The following is a 21,794-nucleotide window of genomic DNA, read 5'->3' as shown; positions in this document are numbered from 1 at the left end:
TAGGAGAATGATTGAATAAATTGGTACATCCACAAAATGGAGTACTATGTAGTTATAAAAAAAAATAAGAAAGATCTCTATAAAATGATATGGGGCGATTTATACAATATATACAGTGTGTCCGTAAAGTCATGGTGCACTTTGACCGGTCACAGGAAAGCAACAAAAGATGATAGAAATGTGAAATCTGCACCAAATAAAAGGAAAACTCTCTGTTTCATACTTGTTCAGTGCAGTTCGATGTGAGCTCATGCACAGATTTTTAGGGCTCCTTAGGTAGCTATCCCGTATAGCCTCTACAGACTTGTCACTGACTGATGGCCTACCAGAACGGGGTTTCTCCACCAAAATGCTGGTTTCCTTCAACTGCTTATCCCACCGAGTAATGTTATTCCTATGTGGTGGTGCTTTGTTATAAACACACTGATATTCACATTGCACTTTGGTCACAGATTAGAATTTAGCGAGCCACAGAACACACTGAACTTTCCTCTGTACCGTCCACATCTCGACTGGCATGGCCATGGGCTGCTTCGCTGTATTACACGGTGTTACGTCATCATCTACGCATGTACACATGCTGCCACATCATCCTACAGGAACTGGGAGGGTTTTCCTTTTATTTGGTGCAGATTTCACATTTCTATCGTCTTTTGTTGCTGTCCTGTGACCGGTCAAAAGTGCACCATGACTTTATGGACACACTGTATTTAAGTTTAAAAAGAAAAGTATAAAATGTCATGCTACATTACGTAAGTAGGGATAAAATAAGATATACATATATTTGCTAATTTGTGCAGAAAGAAATACAGAAAAAATAAACTAAGTATTATTGAGATTGGTGAGCAGAAGAAATTGGGTGGAAAGAATGAGGACAGGTTAAAGGCTCTAGGAGGTGTACTCTGAGTATACTTTTTTTGTATAGTACTGACTTTTAGAATAATGGTAACATTTTACAAACCAAAGGGAAATACAAGCAGTAATATATGAGTCTAACTATTTTTTTCATTTAAAAATCATTTTATTTTTCAGTTACAGTTGACATATATTATTATATTAGTTTCAGTGTACATCCCAATGATCAGACACAACTTACTAAGTGATCATCCTGATAAATCTCACACCCATCTGACACTATACATAATTATAAGATTATTGACTGTATTCCCTGTGCTGTACTTGACATTCCCATGACTATTCTGTAACAACCAATTTGTACTTCTTAATCCCTTCACCTTTTACACCCGTTATCCCAACCTTCCTCCCATCTGGTAACCAACAAAATGTTCTCTGTATCTATGAGTCTGTTTCTGTTCTGCTTGCATGTTTATTTTGCTTTTCAGAATCAATTGTTGATGGATACATATTTTTTGCCACATTAGTGTTCATACTTTTAATCTTTTTTTTTCTTCTTTTTATAGATGACCCTTTAACATTTAGTATAATACTGGTTTGGTGCTGATGAACTCCTTTAGCTTTTTCTTGTTTGAGAAGGCCTTTACTCCTCCTTCAATTCCAATTGATAGCTTTGCTTGGTAAAGTAATCTTGGTTGTAGGTCCTTGCTTTCTATCACTTTGAATATTTTGTGCCATTCCCTTCTGGCCTTCAAAGGTTTTGTTACTGACAGTCTTATAGGAGCTCCCTTGTAGGTAACTAACTGCTTTTCTCTTGCTGCTTTTAAGATTTTCTCTTTGTCTTTACATTTTTTCTATTTTAATTATAATGTGTCTTGGTGTGGACCTCTTTGAGTTCATCTTGTTTGGGACTCTCTCTACTTCCTGCACTTGTATGTCTATTTCTTTCACCAGGTTAGGAAAGTTTTCTGTGAGTATTTTTTCAAAAGGTTTTCAATTTCTTGCTCTTTCTTCCTCTGGCACCCCCATGATATTAATATTGGTGTGCTTGAAGTTGTCCCAGAGTCTCCTTACACTATCCTCATTTTTTTTGGATTCTTTTTTTCTTTTTGCTGTTCTGAATGGGTGTTTTGGCTTCCTTATATTCCAAATCACTGATCTGAATCTCAGCTTCATCTACTCTACTACTGATTCCCTGTAACTTATTCTTAATTTCAGTTAGTGTATCCTTCATTTCTGACTGGTTCTTTTTGTTGTTGTTGAGGTTCTCACTAAGTTCACTGAGCATCCTTATAACCATTGTTTTGAAGTAGCCATCTAGTAGATTGTTTGTCTCCATTTTGTTATAGTTCTTTTTCTGGAGTTTTTGTTCTCTTCTTTCATTTGGAACATGTTTCTTTGTCTCCTCATTTTGGCAGCCTCACTTTGTCTGTTTCTATGTATTAGGTGGAGCTGCTATGTCTCCTGGGCTTTGTAGAGTAGCCTAAGGTAGTAGATGCTCTATAAGGTCCAGAAGCACAGTCCTCCCTGATCACCCAAGTTGAGCACTAGAGTTACCAGCACCCCCCCCATGTGAGCTGTGTATACCCTCCTCTTGTTGTTGAGCCTTGATTGCTGTCAGAACATCAGTGAAAGGGATTTACCCCCAGGCTGATCAGCTGAAAGGACTGACTTTGACCAGAGACCACTGTGGAGGATCAGCTATATAGGGGCACACCCCATAGAGCAGGAATTATTTCAGTGGGGCTCTGGTGTCTCCTGAGTCAACCCCTTGAGTGTATTGCTTGTATAGGTAGTAATAGGCTGGTGGTGCTCCAATGAGGTCTGGAGCTTTCCACTGGGTGTACTGGCTCCGGAATCTTCAGGAAGGTGCAGGCCAAGGTTAGCGGCCACTTGTGTTCCACCTGGGGCCACCCAGCATGAGCTACAAAACAAACTACAGACAATTTCTACTTGTGCTGGTCTTAGAGGTGCCAAGACAAAAGGCCAAGATGTAAACCAAACTTGGCTAAAGCTAGTGCCAGACCTGAGATCACTTAGCGAGAGGTATGGGGCACGCTGAGGTCAGATGTTTCTTGTTTGAAAGATTTAGGAAAATCTGATGCCTGAGCTGCAAATTCGTATGGAAGAGTCACTGGAAACAGCTTGGGTGGGCCAGAAAGTTGGGTGGGGCTTGTCTCAGGGAATCATCAGGGCAGGGCCAACGGTATTAGGCAGACTGATGGAGACTCAGATATGGTGCCCCCTTGCCAGCGCAGTAGGAGAAGGGCTCAGAAAAGGAAAAATGGCCTGTGCCAGCATTTCTGTCTGGGAGAAAGCTGATCCCCAGCTCTCATCCTGATGTTGGCAATTCAGTTACTTCCTATATGTTCTTGGTGCCTTTTAAGCTAATATCCCAGAGTGAGAGCCAGAGGGAGTGAATCAGAGTAAGTCCATGTACAGGCCCTTTACAGAAATTGCTTGGGACACCATTAGCCCTCCGTCTTCCCCAGCTTCCATCTCCGCTAGTTTTTACAACCAGAAATTATGAGGACTGCTCTTCTTGGCACTGGAACTTGGGCTGGGACCCCTCACTCCTCGGGGGGAACCTCTCCAAGCCAAGATATCCCCCTTGATTTTTATCTGCCACATACGAGTGTGAGACCAGCCTGTTCTCCATCTCCACCCTCCTACTAATTTCAATATTGCTTCTTTAATTCCCTCATTGTAGGGCTTCCGTTCAGCCAGATTTCAGCTAGTTCTGAAGGATGGTTGTTCTGAAGTTTGGTTGTAATTTTGATGTAGCTGTGGGAGGAGGTGAGTACCATGTTTAGCTACGCTGCCATCTTGACTGGAAACCTCAGTTTAGTTGTGATTCTGATGTGGTTGAGGAAGGAGGCGAGTACCGTGTTTACCTACACCACCCAAGACTAACTATATTTAAAATGAATACTGTAACTACACTCAATAGGTCTAGATGGATAAGGACTATCCTAGTTTTGAAGAACATCATTTTGACCTTGTTCCCTAAGGTTAAAGACACAAACATTGTTCTCCAGATCATATACTTGCTTTTTCCAGAGGCATAGTTTAGTTATTCTAAAAAATAATTTACATGTATTTCCAGGATTGAGCAAATAAATAAACATATTGTAAATAATGAGGAAAAAAAGGAAAAGGATTGGAGGTTTAAAATGAGCTTTATGGTACAGAGTAGGAAATGGTGCAAAAGGCACTGGACAGCAGAGGCCTGTGACCTACCCACAGATCCAGAAACCCCTGCTCTGGAACCTTTAGTTTCAACAACTCAAAAGAATAACAGACGATAGGAGGAGAAGGCTGTTCCATGGGGACTGGGGCTGGGGGTAGGTAGTTACGTATTTTTTTCTTTTCTCAGGGCTTGATTCTGCATCATAGTACTGGCTGGACCTTTGATAGTTTCCTCTCCTTGGTATACCCCTCTATAAAGATAGCAGGAGCACAGCTAAGTAGCAATATAACTTTTGTTCTTTGAGAAACGATGCAAAGTAAACACACTCCTAAAGAAAGAACACACAACAAGAACAGGAAAAGGGCCCTGGCCGGTTGGCTCAGCGGTAGAGCGTCGGCCTGGTGTGCGGGGGACCCGAGTTCGATTCCCAGCCAGGGCACATAGGAGAGGCGCCCATTTGCTTCTCCACCCCCCCCCTTCCTCTCTGTCTCTCTCTTCCCCTCCTGCAGCCAAGGCTCCATTGGAGCAAAGATGGCCCGGGCGCTGGGGATGGCTCCTTGGCCTCTGCCCCAGGCGCTAGAGTGGCTCTGGTCGCAGCAGAGCGACGCCCCGGAGGGGCAGAGCATCGCCCCCTGGTGGGCAGAACATCGCCCCTGGTGGGCGTGCCGGGTGGATCCCGGTCGGGCGCATGCGGGAGTCTGTCTGACTGTCTCTCCCCGTTTCCAGCTTCAGAAAAATACACACACACACACACACACACACACACACACAAAAAGAACAGGAAAAGCCTGACTAGGCGGTGGCGCAGTAGATAGAGCGTGGGACTGGGACGTGGAGGACCCAGGTTCGAGACCCCGAGATTGCCAGCTTGAGTGTGGGCTCATCTGGTTTAAGCAAGGCTCACTGGCTTGGGCCCAAGGTCGCTGGCTCGAGCAAAGGGTCACTCAGTCTACTGTAGCCCTGCGGCCAAGGCACATATGAAAAAGCTATCAATGAACAACTAAGGTGCCACAACAAAGAACTGATGCTTCTCCTCTCTCTCCCTTCCTGTCTGTCTATCCCTGTTTGTCCCTCTCTCTGACTCTCTCTGTCTCTGTCAGAAAAAAAAAAGAACAGGAAGAGACACAGGCAAAATGCAGTGTCATCATGTAATACTCAGGGGTGGGAGCAACTGTCCTGGCATGCAGCATAGCTTTGAGCTTTGGCCAAAAGACTGTGTCACAAAGATTTGGGTCCCAGGGAAGGCAACCAAGAGACAGAGGTCTGGGATCACTAGCTATTTCACTTAGGCCATGACAACCCAATTAGAAACTTTGCCTCTTTCTCTGCCCTTTCTTCTATGAATCAAATGCTCATGGTAAGGTTGATTTCTCTTCCATAATTCCCAAGGTAGGATGCTTGAGAATGGGCCCTTCCCATATTAAGCTGCATGTGATCTTGCTTGTAGTAACTATAGTTTATATATATATATAAATATATATATAAAATCTCCCCACTCTAAGTGGGGATAGCTTTATGATGAGATAGTCATCCCTAGAATCTAATGATGTTCAGAGAATTGAATAAAAAAAGCAGAAAAATGTGGCCTATGACTTGCTCATACAAGAAAAATGGCATATTATTAATTTGAAGCAAGAGAAGGGATTATTTGTCAACAACTTTCCTGTTTATACATTTCAAAATAGGACACTGGGCTTGGATATGCCTTTTATTCAGGATGAATGGGTATTCAGAGAGTGATCTGGATGCTCTGTGACTATAGCACTTGCTCAGGGTTAAGGGAATTCTGACCTTATATGGAACTCTTTTGCCTGTACTTGAAAGAATTTTAAGCATATGATTTATAGCCTATCTTTAGAATTAGTTGAGTCTTATGCAGTCTGTGGAGACAAAAAGGATGGGCTCTTAGCCCTTAACCAATTCACTATTTCAGAGCAGAAGAGAACCCTCCTCAGTTAACATGCCCTATATGTGGACACTTCCCACACATGTACATGTTTATTGGTGTTGACAAGAGATTCCAAATAATAGTGTTACCAAGACAAACAGATTATAATGGATGCCCATACCCTGGTCAATAGGTACATGAAAAAGTTATTTGTGAAAGTTTTTACTAAGTTGAGATATAAACACAGAGAAACCTAGTAAAAATCTCCCAGTCTATGCAGAAATATTTCAAAATTTTTGGAGAAACTGGCACCTTTTGAGGAGAGTGAAGCATGATGTTGCTCATATGACTATTGGCCAAAGTCTTGGGAAGTACCAGGGCCAAGTGATGAGGATGCAACCAGTCTCCAGTCTTGAAGATATACCACATTATGCAGCTCGCACGGCTCATGCACTTGGCCACAACTTGAAAATAAAGCATAGCCGTATGGCCTGCAAATGCCCTGGCTGGACCTCTGCACTGTACATTAAGTTATTATTGTAGATATTGGCTTCAGCAACTGCAGGTTCCACTACTTCCATCAGCTGTTATATAAGCACAGAGGAAGATGCCTGTTTCATAAACCTCAGTTACAAAGCTCCTTTGGAAATTCATACAGTGGAAAGAGGAGAGTGGATAAAAGAGAAGGAGGTGATTATGACAATGTCCTTAATTGTCAAAAGGATCACTGTTGTCTGTCCTTATGCTGGCTGAAGGGGTTCAGATTGTGCATTTCCATCTTGCTGTAAAAACTGCAGATTTCTAAAGGCAAACTATACCTTGCTGCTTCAATGTGGATGAGTGCGACCTCCAAGAATACTGTAATGGTACCTCCATTATAGACAAATACTTTCAAGCAAGATGCAGACCTGGTGCAGAACAATACATACATGCAAGATGGCACCCCTTGCATATAACAAGGGCATTGTTACCAGGGCTGGTGGCAAAGCCTAGAGAATCAGTGTGCTAAAATCTCTGAAGAGGGCAGAGAAGTTGCCTGGGAAATTTGCTATCATTACATGAATACCATGAGGGACAGGTCTGGAAGCTGTGGCAGTGAATCTAAAGGGATATTTAAGGTCTTCAGCAAGTGAAAGTCAACAGATGTTAAATGTGGGAGGCTGCTATGTGAAAACATCCAAAGGCTCCCATATACTGAAAAATATCAAACATTTACCCAGTTCCGCATGCAGACCACATGGGTTAAAGTACAGTTTTCTTTAAGCTACAGACTGGGCTGTTGAGAAGAAGTTGAAGGATGATATCCCATGTGGTCCATAGAAGATCTGTATCAATCCAAACTGCTATGATATCACTATACTTCACTATGACTGGAACCTGAACGAGTTTCATGAGAGGAGTATTTGCAACAATTTTAAGAACTGCCACCGTGTCTATTGTCTATGCTCCTCCTACATGTGAGTTCAAGGCTTATGGGGTACAGTTTAAACAGTGGCCCAGCTTCACGTGTCCTTTCTGACTCTCTGTATGACAAAATACTGATCATCCTAATCTGCATCTTACTTAATCTTTTATTATTTCTCATTCCTACTTCCTTTTCGTTTGCTTACATCCACAGAAGATCTAAGACCAGCGTCAATGCACAAAATTCATCAAAAAAGCAAGATGACCAAACTTGACAAATATTTGGTAATTCTTTCTAATATAAAGTAATATTGGAAGGACATTTTAAGAATGGATTCCTTAGTTCTAGTGCCCATCAAGGTCTATGAAGATGGGACTTCTTTCTTGCTTCCATCCATCTTTCTGAATGCCAAACGCTTGTTAGTTTTTAAATTAAAAGAAGTTAAAGCAGCTCCCTAGGTAAGGCAATCTTTCTTGTCCTGTGCTACCCAGAAATCAGGTCTCCAGAGCTTTGGGGCAATGAGAGGACTCAAGATGTGATGTTGACAGAACAGAGTCATCATGTTATCCTCCATAGTAAGGCTGAAGCTCATGGCCTAAAATCTAAAGAGCTGTTATTGACTCCCTAAAATTCCTATGGAGATTTCCTTTGGAAAGCTCTCTGGAACTTACTTTTCAGAGTATCCTATGAAATCTCCCATTGTTATCTACCCTGTCAATTTTCTTTAATCTTAAGAATTTTGCACTGAACAGACAGACTAAGGGAATTTATCAGGTGAGAAGCATTTGATTATGAGTTCCAGATATTTTATAAATTTTCCTTCCAGTCACTTTGTCCATCTGTTTTCCCTCTTGTTTTGGCATCATAGTATCTGATATCCTGGCATCAGACTGGACTTGTTCATAATTTAACTGAGAGAACAAGCAAACATCACTTGTTATGTGATTGAAGAGGAAGAAACAGATTAGATATTTCTACCCATAAATGAGACTCTCTAGTCCAGCGGTTCTCAACCTGTGGGTCGCGACCCCGGCGGGGGTTGAACGACCAAAAAACACAGGGGTCATTCCGATGGCTTTAGGCAACCCCTGTGTTTTGGTCATTCGACCCCCACCGGGGTCGCGATCCACAGGTTGAGAACCGCTGCTCTAGTCTAAGAATCTTTTCATTCCCAAAAGGTTCAAATTCTACTTATTAGTCATTCATTCATTTGTTCACTCATTTGTTCTAAAAACATAATTATCACTGTTATATTGAACCATGTAAAACTGATGTTAGACCATTTTCACCTACAAAAATGTCAAGTTCATATGATTCAACCTAATTCAATGTCCAGGCACTATTAAACCAACTTAGGACTTCTGCTTGTAAATGAGTTTAGAGTTTTTGATTCCTAGTTTTCTTTAGTTATGATTTATCTTAAATCTTATTATTCCCTATAATTTCAAAAGATTGGCTTTAATTTTGTAGAGTAGGGTGATCTCTATTGTCAAGACCTAGAATAGCACTGAACATACTAGACTAGAAAGTGATATATCTGGGGATCCCATTGTCATTTTTTTAATAGTTGTTGGCCTTGCTTATTTTGAGTTTCCAAGCCTCTTCAAAGAACAGAAACCCAGAACTTTCTTTGTCCAACCTCAGAGACTGTAACAGCAATGAGATCTGAGCAAACTTGCACGCCACCCTATTTCCCTGCAACCACGGAGTAGAGAGCCTAAAGTGATATGTATAAATAATAAACTGGAATTTTTTTCTAGAAAAGACTTAGACAAATCTAATATTCATCGAGGTAATATGAGTCCATCTCATATTATAGATAGAAAGTGGCTTCATCTCCCTGAACAAAGACTTTAGGAATCACTAGTGAATCTGAAAATAATAAAGAGATCCTGCCCAATTTTTCTAGAACAGCGACTAACAATGGCACTATACTCCCTTTCACTTCCCTAGTTTTAGGCATGGTTAGAAAAGACTTATGATGTTCCCCAACACTCTTCCCAATGCCTTAGTGTGAAATAACTCCAGTCCCCGTATTATGGTATTATAGTTTTAAAGAATGGTGGAAGTGCTGGTGGCAAAAGCAAGGGTAGACTCCAATGGATCTAGGCCCCTGCTATATAATCTCTTCTGAGAGCATAATAATGGTGTCTGGGTGTCTGCATCACGCCGAGCCTCTTGCTTTAGTTGAAAGAACTTGTACTGTGTCCATCCATATACTCCACAGTTGAGCAGACCCTGGGATGATGCTGTTAGAGCCTAGAGGAGATGAAGGGGTGATGGAGCCCATCCTTCAGGTTTTCAGAGATCCAGGGAATAGTCCCTGTTCCCTTATTTAGAAAGTGTTGTTACATTTCTTCAATCTCATATATCAAGATCTGGTGTCACTTTTTAATATTTTTCTAGCTCTTCCTGAACTCATTCTTCACACTTTACTTGTTATGGATGATAGAGAGTTGGCCATATTTTTAGTATACAGATAAGGACAATGAAGTGGTTTCAATGCCCCTCCTTATTGCCCCATATCCCAGGTTAGGTACGAGAAAAAACTGCCCTATTAGCATAGTCAGATAGCCCCAAAAGCTTCTTAAGGCCTTGGCCGGCTGGCTCAGTGGTAGAGCGTTGGCCTGGCATGCAGAAGTCCCGGGTTTGATTCCCAGCCAGGGCACACAGGAGAAGCGCCCATCTGCTTCTCCACCCCTCCCCCTCTCCTTCCTCTCTGTCTCTCTCTTCCCCTCCCGCAGCCAAGGCCCCATTGGAGCAAAGATGGCCTGGGCGCTGGGGATGGCTCCTTGGCCTCTGCCCCAGGCGCTAGAGTGGCTCTGTTCGCAACAGAGCGACGCCCCGGAGGGGCAGAGCATCGCCCCCTGGTGGGCAGAGCGTCGCCCCCTGGTGGGCGTGCCGGGTGGATCCCGGTCGGGCACATGCGGGAGTCTGTCTGTCTGTCTCTCCCCGTTTCCAGCTTCAGCTTCAGAAAAATACAAAAAAAAAAAAAAGCTTTCTTAAATCTGATAAAGGAAGATAAAAGAGAAGCATTCCATTTTTCTACTACTCTCTTCCCATTCACCTGGAATAGCTAATTTACCCATTCTGTTCACTTGGATGGGAGAGAATCAGGTCACTATTAGTGTTTTATAAGAACATTTGCTGGTAAATCTTGTTTTCCTTAAAAATACATCAATAAAATGAAGCTGACCAGCCATACATATGCTCTGAAATGCATGAGAGCACTTTCACAAAAGTATCCACCTCAGCTGTGAGGAAAAATTCATATTCTTCATAAGTAAATATAAATAATATATTTTTTCTTTTGCAATGTTGAAATACCTAGAGAAGGAAAAACTGTGCTTACAGAATAATGGCAGTATAAGAGACTAGGATAAGAAGGGTGAGACTAGAGATGCTGGTGTTGAATGTATTACCTGGAGGACATAGAGAGCCATGTGAAGCTTGGTGTCCTGTGGCTTGATCAGCTTCATGATCATCAAGATGATAGCTGTGAAGACACAAAGAGGAATCTTGTTGCCAGTCTCAGCTGCCTTCAGTATACATGCCTAAGCACTGTTAGAATGGGAGCTATGGGCATAATGAAGACCAGCAGTGGGATTAAGCTCTTATAAACCACTGGGCCTTGGGTCTCCAACTTTTACTCCTCATTGGTTAAACTGAAACTTTGCAAATTAAGCATGGCAATGGTGGCAAGATTTACTACAGAAAGGTAATAAGTTACACTTTTTAACATTTTAGAGTTTAAAAAGCTCTTTCATAAACATTAACCAGTCTGATCCTCACTGCAACTTTATGTAGCAGGAAGAACAGGTATTAATATCTCGAGTTCAATCAGGACATCACCTCTCATATCAGGTTGCATCAAATGTCTAATTATCTTAATTTCCAAAACATAAGAAGTTAAGGAGGTTGGAGAAAACTGAAAATATGAGTGGAACCAACTTAAATTTGACATGCTGGACAGGTCTTTGTAGTCATCTTTCTTCATGAGACCACTTTGCTTGATGAGAACCCAACAGTGCCCTCTCCATTGCCCAGCTCTTTCCATTAAGATACCCACCTGGCCCCCAGCAGCAAAAGAAGGCGACTGGGTAGAAGCGCACTCGCTGCTCCACAATGTGAATCACTGCCCACTGTTCACTTCCCAGGAAGCCAGTTGATTTCACAAACTTCTTATACAGTGCCTGGGCTTGGATGAGCAAGACCTAGACATGGGTACAGCAGTGAGCAGTCTGCCCAGGGCTCAGTAACTTCCCAGGTCTATCCTCCTATCATTTTAGAGGAATCTCTCTTAAGATCTGACAACAGGAAAGGTCATTCTTCTGTCTTTACTGAGACCAGGCTTTTTCTGAGATAAAACTATCTTCAGAATGAACTTTTGCTTGGTTAGAAAAATGGACAGATACTAGCCAAACTTGTGGTTACCATGTTCAAAACATGAACCTTACATCAACTTTCAGGACTTTTTTCTAACTGAAGCTCATCACAATATGCATGAGAGATTAAAATTAAGATCTATTGAGACCCTCTTTTGAAACACTTAATTAGAAATTGTGTTAAAAAGTATTCTATGCTAACATTGATACGTAAAGACACATGCAGCCCCATGTTCATTGCAGCATTGTTCACAGTGGCCAGGACATGGAAACAACCAAAAAGCCCATCAATAGATGACTGGATAAAGAAGATGTGGCACATATACACTATGGAATACTACTCAGCCATAAGAAATGATGACATCGGATCATTTACAGCAAAATGGTGGGATCTTGATAACATTATAGAAGTGAAATAAGTAAATCAGAAAAAACCAGGAACTGCATTATTCCATACGTAGGTGGGGCATAAAAGTGAAACTAAGAGACATTGATAAGAGTGTGGTGGTTACGGGGGGAGGGGGGAAAGAGAGAGGGAAGGGGAGAGGGAGGGGCACAAAGAAAACTAGATAGAAGGTGACAGAGGACAATCTGACTTTGGCTGATGGGTATGCAACATAATTGAATGACAAGATAACCTGGACTTGTTATCTTTGAATATATGTATCCTGATTTATTGATGTTGCCCCATTAAAAAAATAAAATTATTTTAAAAAAAAGATTTCATTTTGAAATAAACTTTTAGTACAATTGGCACATTAAAAAAAAGTATTCTATGCTTAATATCCTTGAAATAAATACTTAAGTACTACGACTATGCTTAAATTCTCAACTCTAAGCGGAAAAATATGTCTCTTCTTGCCCTTAGATGGAAAATATACTGCTTTCCCCTTCCTTTTGGGGTCCATCTTTTTTTTTTTTTTTTTTTTTTTTTTTGCATTTTTCTGAAGCTGGAAACAGGGAGAGACAGTCAGACAGACTCCCGCATGCGCCCGACCGGGATCCACCCGGCACGCCCACCAGGGGGCGACGCTCTGCCCACCAGGGGGCGATGCTCTGCCCATCCTGGGCGTCGCCATGTTGCGACCCTCCTGGGTGTCACCATGTTGCGACCAGAGCCACTCTAGCGCCTGGGGCAGAGGTCACAGAGCCATCTTGGGGTCCATCTTTATAGGATTCAGCTAATGAAAAAAAATATAAATCAGTTCAGAAATGCAATGTACTTTATGCGGGGAGTAAATTAGGTAATAATCTTGGTAAAAATATGACCAAATTTGAAACCTTTCCCTAATAATCCAAATCCATACTCTAAATTAGCAACCTATTACTTAAGTTTAGCCATCTAGTTTCCTCTCCCCACAGACATAGGAATCAAAAACAGGCTTTAATTTATTTGAGAAAATGTATGGCTAGTAGAATCAGTTCACCTAAAAAAGAATGAGACTGCTAATTCCAAATGTCCTTTGAAGCCTGGGTTATTCTGAAGAAGCAAACAGGAGTCCTAAGGGTGCCAGGCTACCTGTCTTCCTTGTCAATTAGCTCTAAAGAGAATCCATCAAAGCCATTTTAATATAAATTAGTCACTGTGTATATTTTACAAAGTTGCTGATCTGATTTATGCTATCTCCATAACTTATATTTGAATTGTCAAAGGAATTTTCCACAATTATATTTGGTCCACATGTGCTAGCTGTGCTAGAAAACTGCAGGTAGATAGTTTGTAATCCCTCAATGAGCATATGAAGAGAGGACAAAATGATACTGAAAAATAGATATGGCAAATTAAATGGCATATGTGTTTGCTTACTAATTTTGTACTAGAAGTTAAATATAAATAACATTGTCCCATAGCTGATTATTTCGATTTCACATCATTCTGATGATGTCAGATGAGCATTTAATAACTGCCTGAACCACTTAGTACCTTAACCCGTTAGATATCACAGAAATGCAAATTTATAGCAAATAAAGAATTGAGAAAATAAAACTTTCATTATTTGGAAAATTAAACCAAAGTTCATGTGCTACGTCCCAGAGTGTCAACTCTCTATAAAGAATATACGTGACATACATTAGTTTTCTGCACTCATCCTCCATGAGGATCCACAAGAATATATATTAGTTCTAGAATGAGGATATTTCCCACAGAATGCATACAGGCTCTTTTCCCTACTCATCATTCGATCTTGGGGAAGTCCAAAAGACTATTAAATTGTCAATATCTCTTAGCTGCTTTCTTAATTCTAGGATTATAGAAAGTGACTCTCCATCTCATCTTTCCCAGGCCTTGGGAGTACTGCCCCATCCCACTCTATCCCCACTTCTTTCCACAAAGGCAGGTAAGGTGGTACCATACCACAATGGTGAAGAGGCTGAGTAGAAAGCTGGCCAGGAAAATGGTGAGCCCATAAAAATAAAGTGTCCTACAGACTGATGTGTTGGCAGAAGGCAAGAGATCAGCCATGGCTGATGGAGGTGAGTACATCAGGATACACCTAGAGAGAGAATCAATGGACAAGAGTACTGCCACAGATATAAAACGAGAGAGGTTCCTATTAGTGCAACAAAAGTTCATAAGCATGCAATTTTACTTATCATTTTGCTAATTCTTATCCATAACACTTTTTTCCTTCTCATAGAAACATTATATTCTAGTCACTTTGTGTTCTACTTCCACTTACATATTTTCAGCATTAACTACACATTATTCCACAGACCATTGTGCACCTTAGCCAGATTGTATGTAGAAAGTCTTCTTCTATCTCTGTTTATAGAAAAGAATAGATATATACTATAAAAATGAGAGATTGGGTCCTTACTCACCTATGGCTCTGGCTAAAGTTGTGAAAACATTCACTGGCATTGCCAAGACAGAATACAGGTACCATCAGTAGTAGAGGTATCAGGCTGAAAGGAAAAAAAGATCACTGTAATATCCAGACTTTTTCATGTCCTTTTCCATTTTCAAAACATTCTCCTGTTCTTCTTCCATCTCTTCCACCTTGCCACTTTCCACTATACATACACATTTCATTTCTCCAAGAAAAATACCTCAAAACCCTTCAGTATACCTTCTTTTCCAATTCTTGGGGAAGCAAAGTGAGGAATACATTTTTTTGTGTGTGTGAGGAATTCATTTTATACTTAGGGTAATTAACCCTAACAGAGTTTCATAAAGAGTCTATGGGAGTTGTATGGTCAGATAAAAACTCAAGTGGAAGAAAAATTTAACAAGAAGCTCTGTGCTTGCTCAGTCTGTTCTACTTTCCATGGCGACCAGAAATAACTTTATTCCCATAAGCCCCTTCCTGGGAGCTTTTCCAAACTATACCTTTAAATAACAATTATTTATCCAGAGGAAAGATCCAGGAGTAAAAGTTACAAAATCTAAAACCAACTCTGTAATGACCACTTAAATGAGATCCAGACCCTTTCTAGGCTTAATAATTTTAAGAGTCTTACCCAATGTTATGAAGGTAGATGAGATCTTGAAAGCCACCTATAACAACTCTTTATGTGTAAAAGAGAATTAGAAGTCCAAAGACTTAAAGGGAAATATTTGAAGGTCACACAGAGTTGATGGCGGAATTGAGACTAAAATCCAAATCTGTAACTTCAAACTGTTTGCCTATCCTATCTGAGAAAATGGAATTAAGATCAGATATTTGTGGCTTCCTACTTGGCAAAGCTCCATGAGGACCTATGAATGACAAACTCAATGGAAATAAAGAACTTTGTTCTCCTTTGTTCCCATCTAGACCCCAGAGTGAGAGTCCATACTTTGCTGGGAAAGAAAGCAAAAATCTTACCTTGACAAAATGATGGCTATCTGACCAACTCGACAAGTGTTATCTGTAACCTATGGAAAGAATAAATGTGAGTAATGGCTTAGGATACTGTCAATAACATTATAATAAATACTAGGTCATCATTCACCACTTGACAGAACAAAAATTTCCAAGAGCCAGCTTGCTTCAGTTAAGTAATATTTGCAAAAAAAAAAAAAAAAAAAAAAAAAAATTCAATGAAATAGTTAGTTCCTTAGCATTGGAGATAAGAGAATTTTATTCTAAAAAGCACAACACCCATGTATGAGAGAGCCTGCAGGAAGTAGCTTAATATAAGATTTGGATACCAGAACAAATTCTTTTTTTTTTTTTTTTTTTCTGAAGCTGGAAACAGGGAGAGACAGTCAGACAGACTCCCGCATGCGCCCGACCGGGATCCACCCGGCACGCCCACCAGGGGCGATGCTCTGCCCACCAGGGGGCGATGCTCTGCCCCTCTGGGGCGTCGCCATGTTGCGACCAGAGCCACTCTAGCGCCTGAGGCAGAGGCCACAGAGCCATCCCCAGCGCCCGGGCCATCTTTGCTCCAATGGAGCCTTGGCTGCGGGAGGGGAAGAGAGAGACAGAGAGGAAAGCGCAGCGGAGGGGTGGAGAAGCAAATGGGCACTTCTCCTGTGTGCCCTGGCCGGGAATCGAACCCGGGTCCTCCGCACGCTAGGCCGACGCTCTACCGCTGAGCCAACCGGCCAGGGCCAGAACAAATTCTTTTAAGTAGAAAGGCAAATGTAAAATCTTCTAATAACAAGAAAGGCAAATGTTCCATCTTCTTTTTATTTTTAATTTTTATTTTTGTGTCAGAGAGTGAGAGAGACAGAGAGAGGGACAGACAGGGACAGACAGACAGACATGAAGGGAGAGAGATATAGAAACATTGATTCTTCGTTGCAGCACCTTAGTTGTTCAGTGATTGCTTTCTCATATGTGCCTTGACTGGGGGCTATAGCAGAGCGAGTGACCGCTTGCTTAAGCCAGCGACTTTGGGCTCAAGCCAGCGACCTTGGGCTTCAAGCCAGCGTCCTTTGGGCTCAAGCCAGCGACCATGGGGTCATGTCTATGATCCTACACTCAAGCCAGCGACCCTGTGTGAGCCTGGGTCCTCTGCATCCCAGTCTGATGCTCCACCCACTGTGCCACCACCTGGTCAGGCTCCATCTTTTAATAATTGTTTAATCCTCTACTCTTTTCTTTTTTTTCTCTACTCTTTTCTATCCAGGGACATGTGGGCTTTTCATTCCTTATGTGTGGATTGAAAGTCTATGTATAAGATGACCAGCAGAAAGCATAATAAATCAGGGTTAGTATAATGAGGCAGGGTCAAATAAGCCCTCTGGATTATAAATCCTTCAAGACCTGCGAGAGTCCAGAAGAAAAAACATTTCAAATACCTCCAGTTGTCTTAGACACTGTAAAACAAATTACAGAATAATGGTCCCTACCCACTAGGAATTGATGGGGAAATATTTTGAATAGAACACCTTTAAGATATTATAGAATAAAAAACATTAAAGATATACCGTACTTTTTGCTCCATAAGATGTACTTTTCCCCCCTAAAAGTGGAGGAGAAAATGCCTGTGACGTCTTATGGAGCAAAAAATACGGTATTTTATTAAATATTTTAACACACCATTTGGTTCAGAATATTTTTTTTTTCTTATTTTCCTCCTTAAAATCCTAGGTGTGTCATATGGTCAGGTGCATCTTATGGAGCAAAAAATACGGTAACATAATAGAAGACAAGTTTGGTTTTTTTTTTATTTTAAAGTAGAGATCATATAGAATGGCATTATTAGGGATCAATTAGCATTAAGTGAGCTTAATCAATAATCAGAAATGAGTAATTGATTTGCCTTAAGAACTCTGAATCAAGGATAGCAAATGATTTGAAGTTGGGTAGCCAGTGCTGACTTTAGGTAAAATGGGAAATAAATAAAATTAGTCTTTGGTGACCTCTCCCAACCACATCTCTCCTCTTTATTCTGTCCTCCAACATCGTGTGGCTATTCTGTGTTTAATTCTTGATTTCAGCTGGATGTCAATGAAATCTCTGATAAAAAGCTTACTCATAAAAATTTAGGGCTGGCCCTGACTGGTTGGCTCAGTGGTAAAGCATTGGCCTGGCATGTGGATGTCCTGGGTTCAATTCCCAGTCAGGGCACACAGGAGAAGCACCCATCAGTTTCACCACCCCTCTCCATTTCACTTCTCTCTCTCTCTCTTTCTCTCTTCTCCTCTCCTCCTGCAGCCATGGCTCAATTGGAGCACGTTGGCCCCGGGTGCTGAGATTGGCTCCATGGCCTCCACCTCAGGTACTAAAAATGGCTTCAGCTGCAATGGAGCAGGGGCCCAGATAGGCAGAGTGTCGCCCCCTAGTGGGCTTGCTGGGTGGATCTTGGTTGGGGTGCATGCAGGAGTGTGTGTCTGCCTTCCTATCCTCTCATTAAAAAAAATAAAATAGGGCAGAAGTTTTCCTAGGGTATTTAAAAGAGAACTCAAAAATGAAAACAATATTAAAACTTCAAGGCTCCTGGTATAAAGCTATAGACAGAAAAATAGGCAGTAGGGTTAAATTTTTTTTGTCTAGAGTTTTATCTTCTTGGAACTAGTGTCATAGCATATGTTACATAAATAAAAGTACAGTATGTGCATTGGTATCAATATAAAGCAGTAGAATACCACAGATGACAGTTAATCTTATGTCTCTCCCTCCTTTACCTTCAAAAATTAATTTGTTCTCCTGGCAGAAGCCTAAGCCTAAAAAAACATATTCTCCTTTGTTGTCTCCATCCTTGATATCTGGTCTCATTGTGGCAGCTTCTTTAGGGAATGACTCTGTGACAGAATAACCTCTCCCAATTCCAGCCCGTCTCTTAGCTTGTGAGTGAATGATTAAAAACTTGAAATACTGGCCCTGGCCGGTTGGCTCAGTGGTAGAGCATCGGCCTGGCGTGCAGAGGTCCCGGGTTCGATTCCCGGCCAGGGCACACAGGAGAAGCACCCATCTGCTTCTCCACCCCTCCCCCTCTCCCTCCTCTCTGTCTCTCTCTTCTCCTCCCACAGCCGAGGCTCCATTGGAGCAAAGATGGCCTGGGCGCTGGGGATGGCTCCTTGGCCTCTGCCCCAGGTACTAGAGTGGCTCTGGTCACAACAGAGCGATGTCCCAGAGGGGCAGAGCATCGCCCCTGGTGGGCGTGCCGGGTGGATCCCGGTCGGGCGCACATGCGGGAGTCTGTCTGACTGTCTCTCCCCGTTTCCAGCTTCAGAAAAATACAAAAAACAAACAAACAAACAAAAACAACTTGAAATACTACCCCTATATGACTGTAGAACTTTTAGACATTCATCTGCCTAAAGGTACGAAAATGAGTTTTTCTGTAATAACTTCCAGGATTCTAGGATTATATAGACAAACAGCTAAAAGGATACATAGCCATGGGCAGGGGTCATTTCTAAATTGTAGGGAACTGATAAATTTTACAAATTTAAAGTATAGAAGAGTAATTGTAAGTATTGAATCCCCAGAGGTGGACAAGAGAAAAGGGCACCAGAATATAGACCTGTGTTATTCAACACATGTAGTTAAATTAAAATAAAGATTAAATAAAATATAAAACTTAGTTCCTCAATCACACTAGCCACATTTAAAGTGCTCAAGAGCTGCATATGGCTAGTAGCTACTGAACTGGACAGTACATAAAATATTTAATCGCTGCAAAAATTCTTTTGAGTGCGTGGATAGACTGCAATATCTTGTCCAGGATGCTGCATAAGGTGTCTGTCTCTTCAAGTTGTTTTTTTCCCCCAATAATTTCCCCACCACCATTTCTCCTTACAGCAAAAAAAAGAGCGGAAAATTGAAAATCATTCTATGCCTCTGCCCTTCTCCAACAGTGTGTATCAAGAACTAGGCTAGAAAAGCAATTCTTCTTTTAAAAAAAAAAAATATATATATATATATATATATTTATTTATTTATTTATTTATTTATTTTTATTGACTGATTTCAGAGAGGGAAGGAGAGAGAGAGAGACAGAAACATCAATCTATTTCTATATGTGCCATGACCAGGGACTCAACCTGCAACTTTTGTGTATCAGGACAATGCTCTAACCAACTAATAAACCATTTAGCCCGGGCCAATTCTTCTCTTAAGAGGAAAAGAATATCTTCTTAAGTCAGTCAGTCAGATTAGGATTTAAAAGAATCATAGCATTTTAGATCTGGAAGGGGCATTAAGATCACATAGACCAACACATCATTTTATATTAGAAAACTGAGGCCCAAGAAAGGGAGGTGATGTGCTCAAGGTCATATAGAAGATCAGTGACAGAACTGGGTCTAGAAAACAGATCTCCTGATTCATCTTCAACTACTCTTTTCAAGATGTGATGGCCTCACCAAGTGGTGGTGCAGTGGATAGAGCGCCGGACTGGGATGCCGAGGACCCAGGTTTGAGACCCCCAGGTCACCAGTTTGAGCACGGGCTCATCTGGTTTGAACAAAGCTCACCAGCTTGGACCCAAGGTTGTTGGCTCGAGCAAGGGGTTACTCGGTCTGCTGAAGGCCCACGGTCAAGGCACATATGAGAAAGCAATCAATGAACAACTAAGGTGTCACAACGAAAAACTGATGATTGATGTTCTCATCTCTCTCCATTCCCATCTGTCTGTACCTATCTATCTCTCTCTCTCTGACTCTCTGTCTCTGTAAAAAAAAAAAAAAAAAAAAAAAAAAAAGATGCGATAGTACCATTTACTCACTCAAGAAATATTTGTTAAAGTTCATCCTGTGCATGACAGTGTACCACTTTTATATGTCTCAGAACTAATGATGACTGTACAGTCTGATAAGCGTATGTTTTTATTTAATTTATTGGGGTGACTTTGTTTAGTAAAATTATGTAGGCTTCAGGGCTACAATTCTATAATACATCATCTGTATACTGTATTATATGGTCACCACCCCAAGTCAGGTCTTCCTCCATCACCATTTATTCTCCCTTAACCCTTTACTATTTTCACCCTTCCCACATCTCCCTTTTCCTCTGATAATCACTGTACTGTTGTCTATAAGTTCTTTTTTAATTCCTTCACCTTTGATAAGTTTACTTTAAAAATCATTAAACTGTATACTTAAAATAGGTGAATTGGCCCTGGCCGGTTGGCTCAGCGGTAGAGCGTCGGCCTGGCGTGCGGGGGACCTGGGTTCGATTCCCGGACAGGGCATATAGGAGAAGCACCCATTTGCTTCTCCACTCCCCCCCTCCTTCCTCTCTGTCTCTCTTTTCCCCTCCCGCAGCTGAGGCTCCATTGGAGCAAAGATGGCCCGGGTGCTGGGGATGGCTCCTTGGCCTCTGCCCCAGGCGCTAGAGTGGCTCTGGTCTCGGCAGAGCGACGCCCGGGAGGGGCAGAGCATCGCCCCCTGGTGGGCAGAGCGTCGCCCCTGGTGGGCGTGCCGGGTGGATCCCGGTCGGGCGCATGCGGGAGTCTGTCTGACTGTCTCTCCCCGTTTCCAGCTTCAGAAAAATACAAAAAAATAAAAAATAAAAAATAAAAATAAAATAGGTGAATTATGTAATATGTAAAATATGTATATACACACAAAAAGAGTCCAGATGTTCTTACTTAGTACTCTCCTCTCTTACATATCCTCCTATAATGTTAGGCAGTAGCCCAAACTTCTTGTGAACCAAAGAAGGAAACTGCTCCCTGGGTTAATCTTGTTTTCTGATTACCACACATTAATTCCTCTGCCCTTCTGCAAACCAGTATCTATTACTTATCCATACTGAAGAAATAGAAGAGCATAACAAACATTCTCTTTCCAGTATCTATAATCAAATCCTTGATTTTTTGGTGGCATGAGAGAAGAGAACAGTATAGAAACTCAGTGAGAACATGGTTTTTCTTTTAGTAACCTCCATGAATTCACCTAGTCAGTGCTAAGTGCTTATACCATTTATCAAGAACATATGGGTTTGTTTTAGTATACTGCTATTAACCATTAGCTCTGAATAAAACTTACCAGGGAAAAGGTGCTCTGTCCACTTTGCGTATGTTTCATCCTTAGCTCTTTGTACAGATACCAGATGTAATTGACCGTGTAGAGAAATGAGGAAATGTAGAATATCTAGGTGAAAATCAAAACAAGCCATCGTAACTGCCCCACTTTGATTTCCTTCAATTTATTACACAAGATATAACATAGAATTGTACACCTGAAAT

General features: G+C 41.4%; 1 protein-coding gene across 6 annotated transcripts in view; it reads right to left on the bottom strand.

Annotated features, from left to right (window-relative positions):
* The window catches only part of TMEM116 (transmembrane protein 116), a 131,467-nt gene that overhangs the window by 73,196 nt on the left and 36,477 nt on the right, over positions 1-21,794 (bottom strand). For 3 of the 6 annotated variants that reach the window (XM_066260573.1, XM_066260570.1, XM_066260572.1), the window contains exons 6-11: positions 21,595-21,699; positions 15,533-15,582; positions 14,547-14,630; positions 14,080-14,218; positions 11,408-11,552; positions 10,761-10,834 (exon numbers count right to left, since the gene is read on the bottom strand). In XM_066260573.1, coding sequence (XP_066116670.1) covers positions 10,761-10,834; positions 11,408-11,552; positions 14,080-14,218; positions 14,547-14,630; positions 15,533-15,582; positions 21,595-21,699 — 597 coding nt within the window. Of the gene's footprint in view, positions 1-1,829; positions 9,598-10,760; positions 10,835-11,407; positions 11,553-14,079; positions 14,219-14,546; positions 14,631-15,532; positions 15,583-21,594; positions 21,700-21,794 lie in introns of those variants that run through there. The other 3 variants (XM_066260571.1, XM_066260574.1, XM_066260575.1) reach the window with 2 other exon arrangements.

The sequence above is a fragment of the Saccopteryx bilineata genome, chromosome 2 (assembly GCF_036850765.1).
Source record: "Saccopteryx bilineata isolate mSacBil1 chromosome 2, mSacBil1_pri_phased_curated, whole genome shotgun sequence".
Lineage (NCBI taxonomy): Eukaryota > Metazoa > Chordata > Mammalia > Chiroptera > Emballonuridae > Saccopteryx > Saccopteryx bilineata.
The sequence above is the reverse complement of the archived record's forward strand: the minus strand, read 5'-3'. Positions and strand labels throughout refer to the sequence as shown.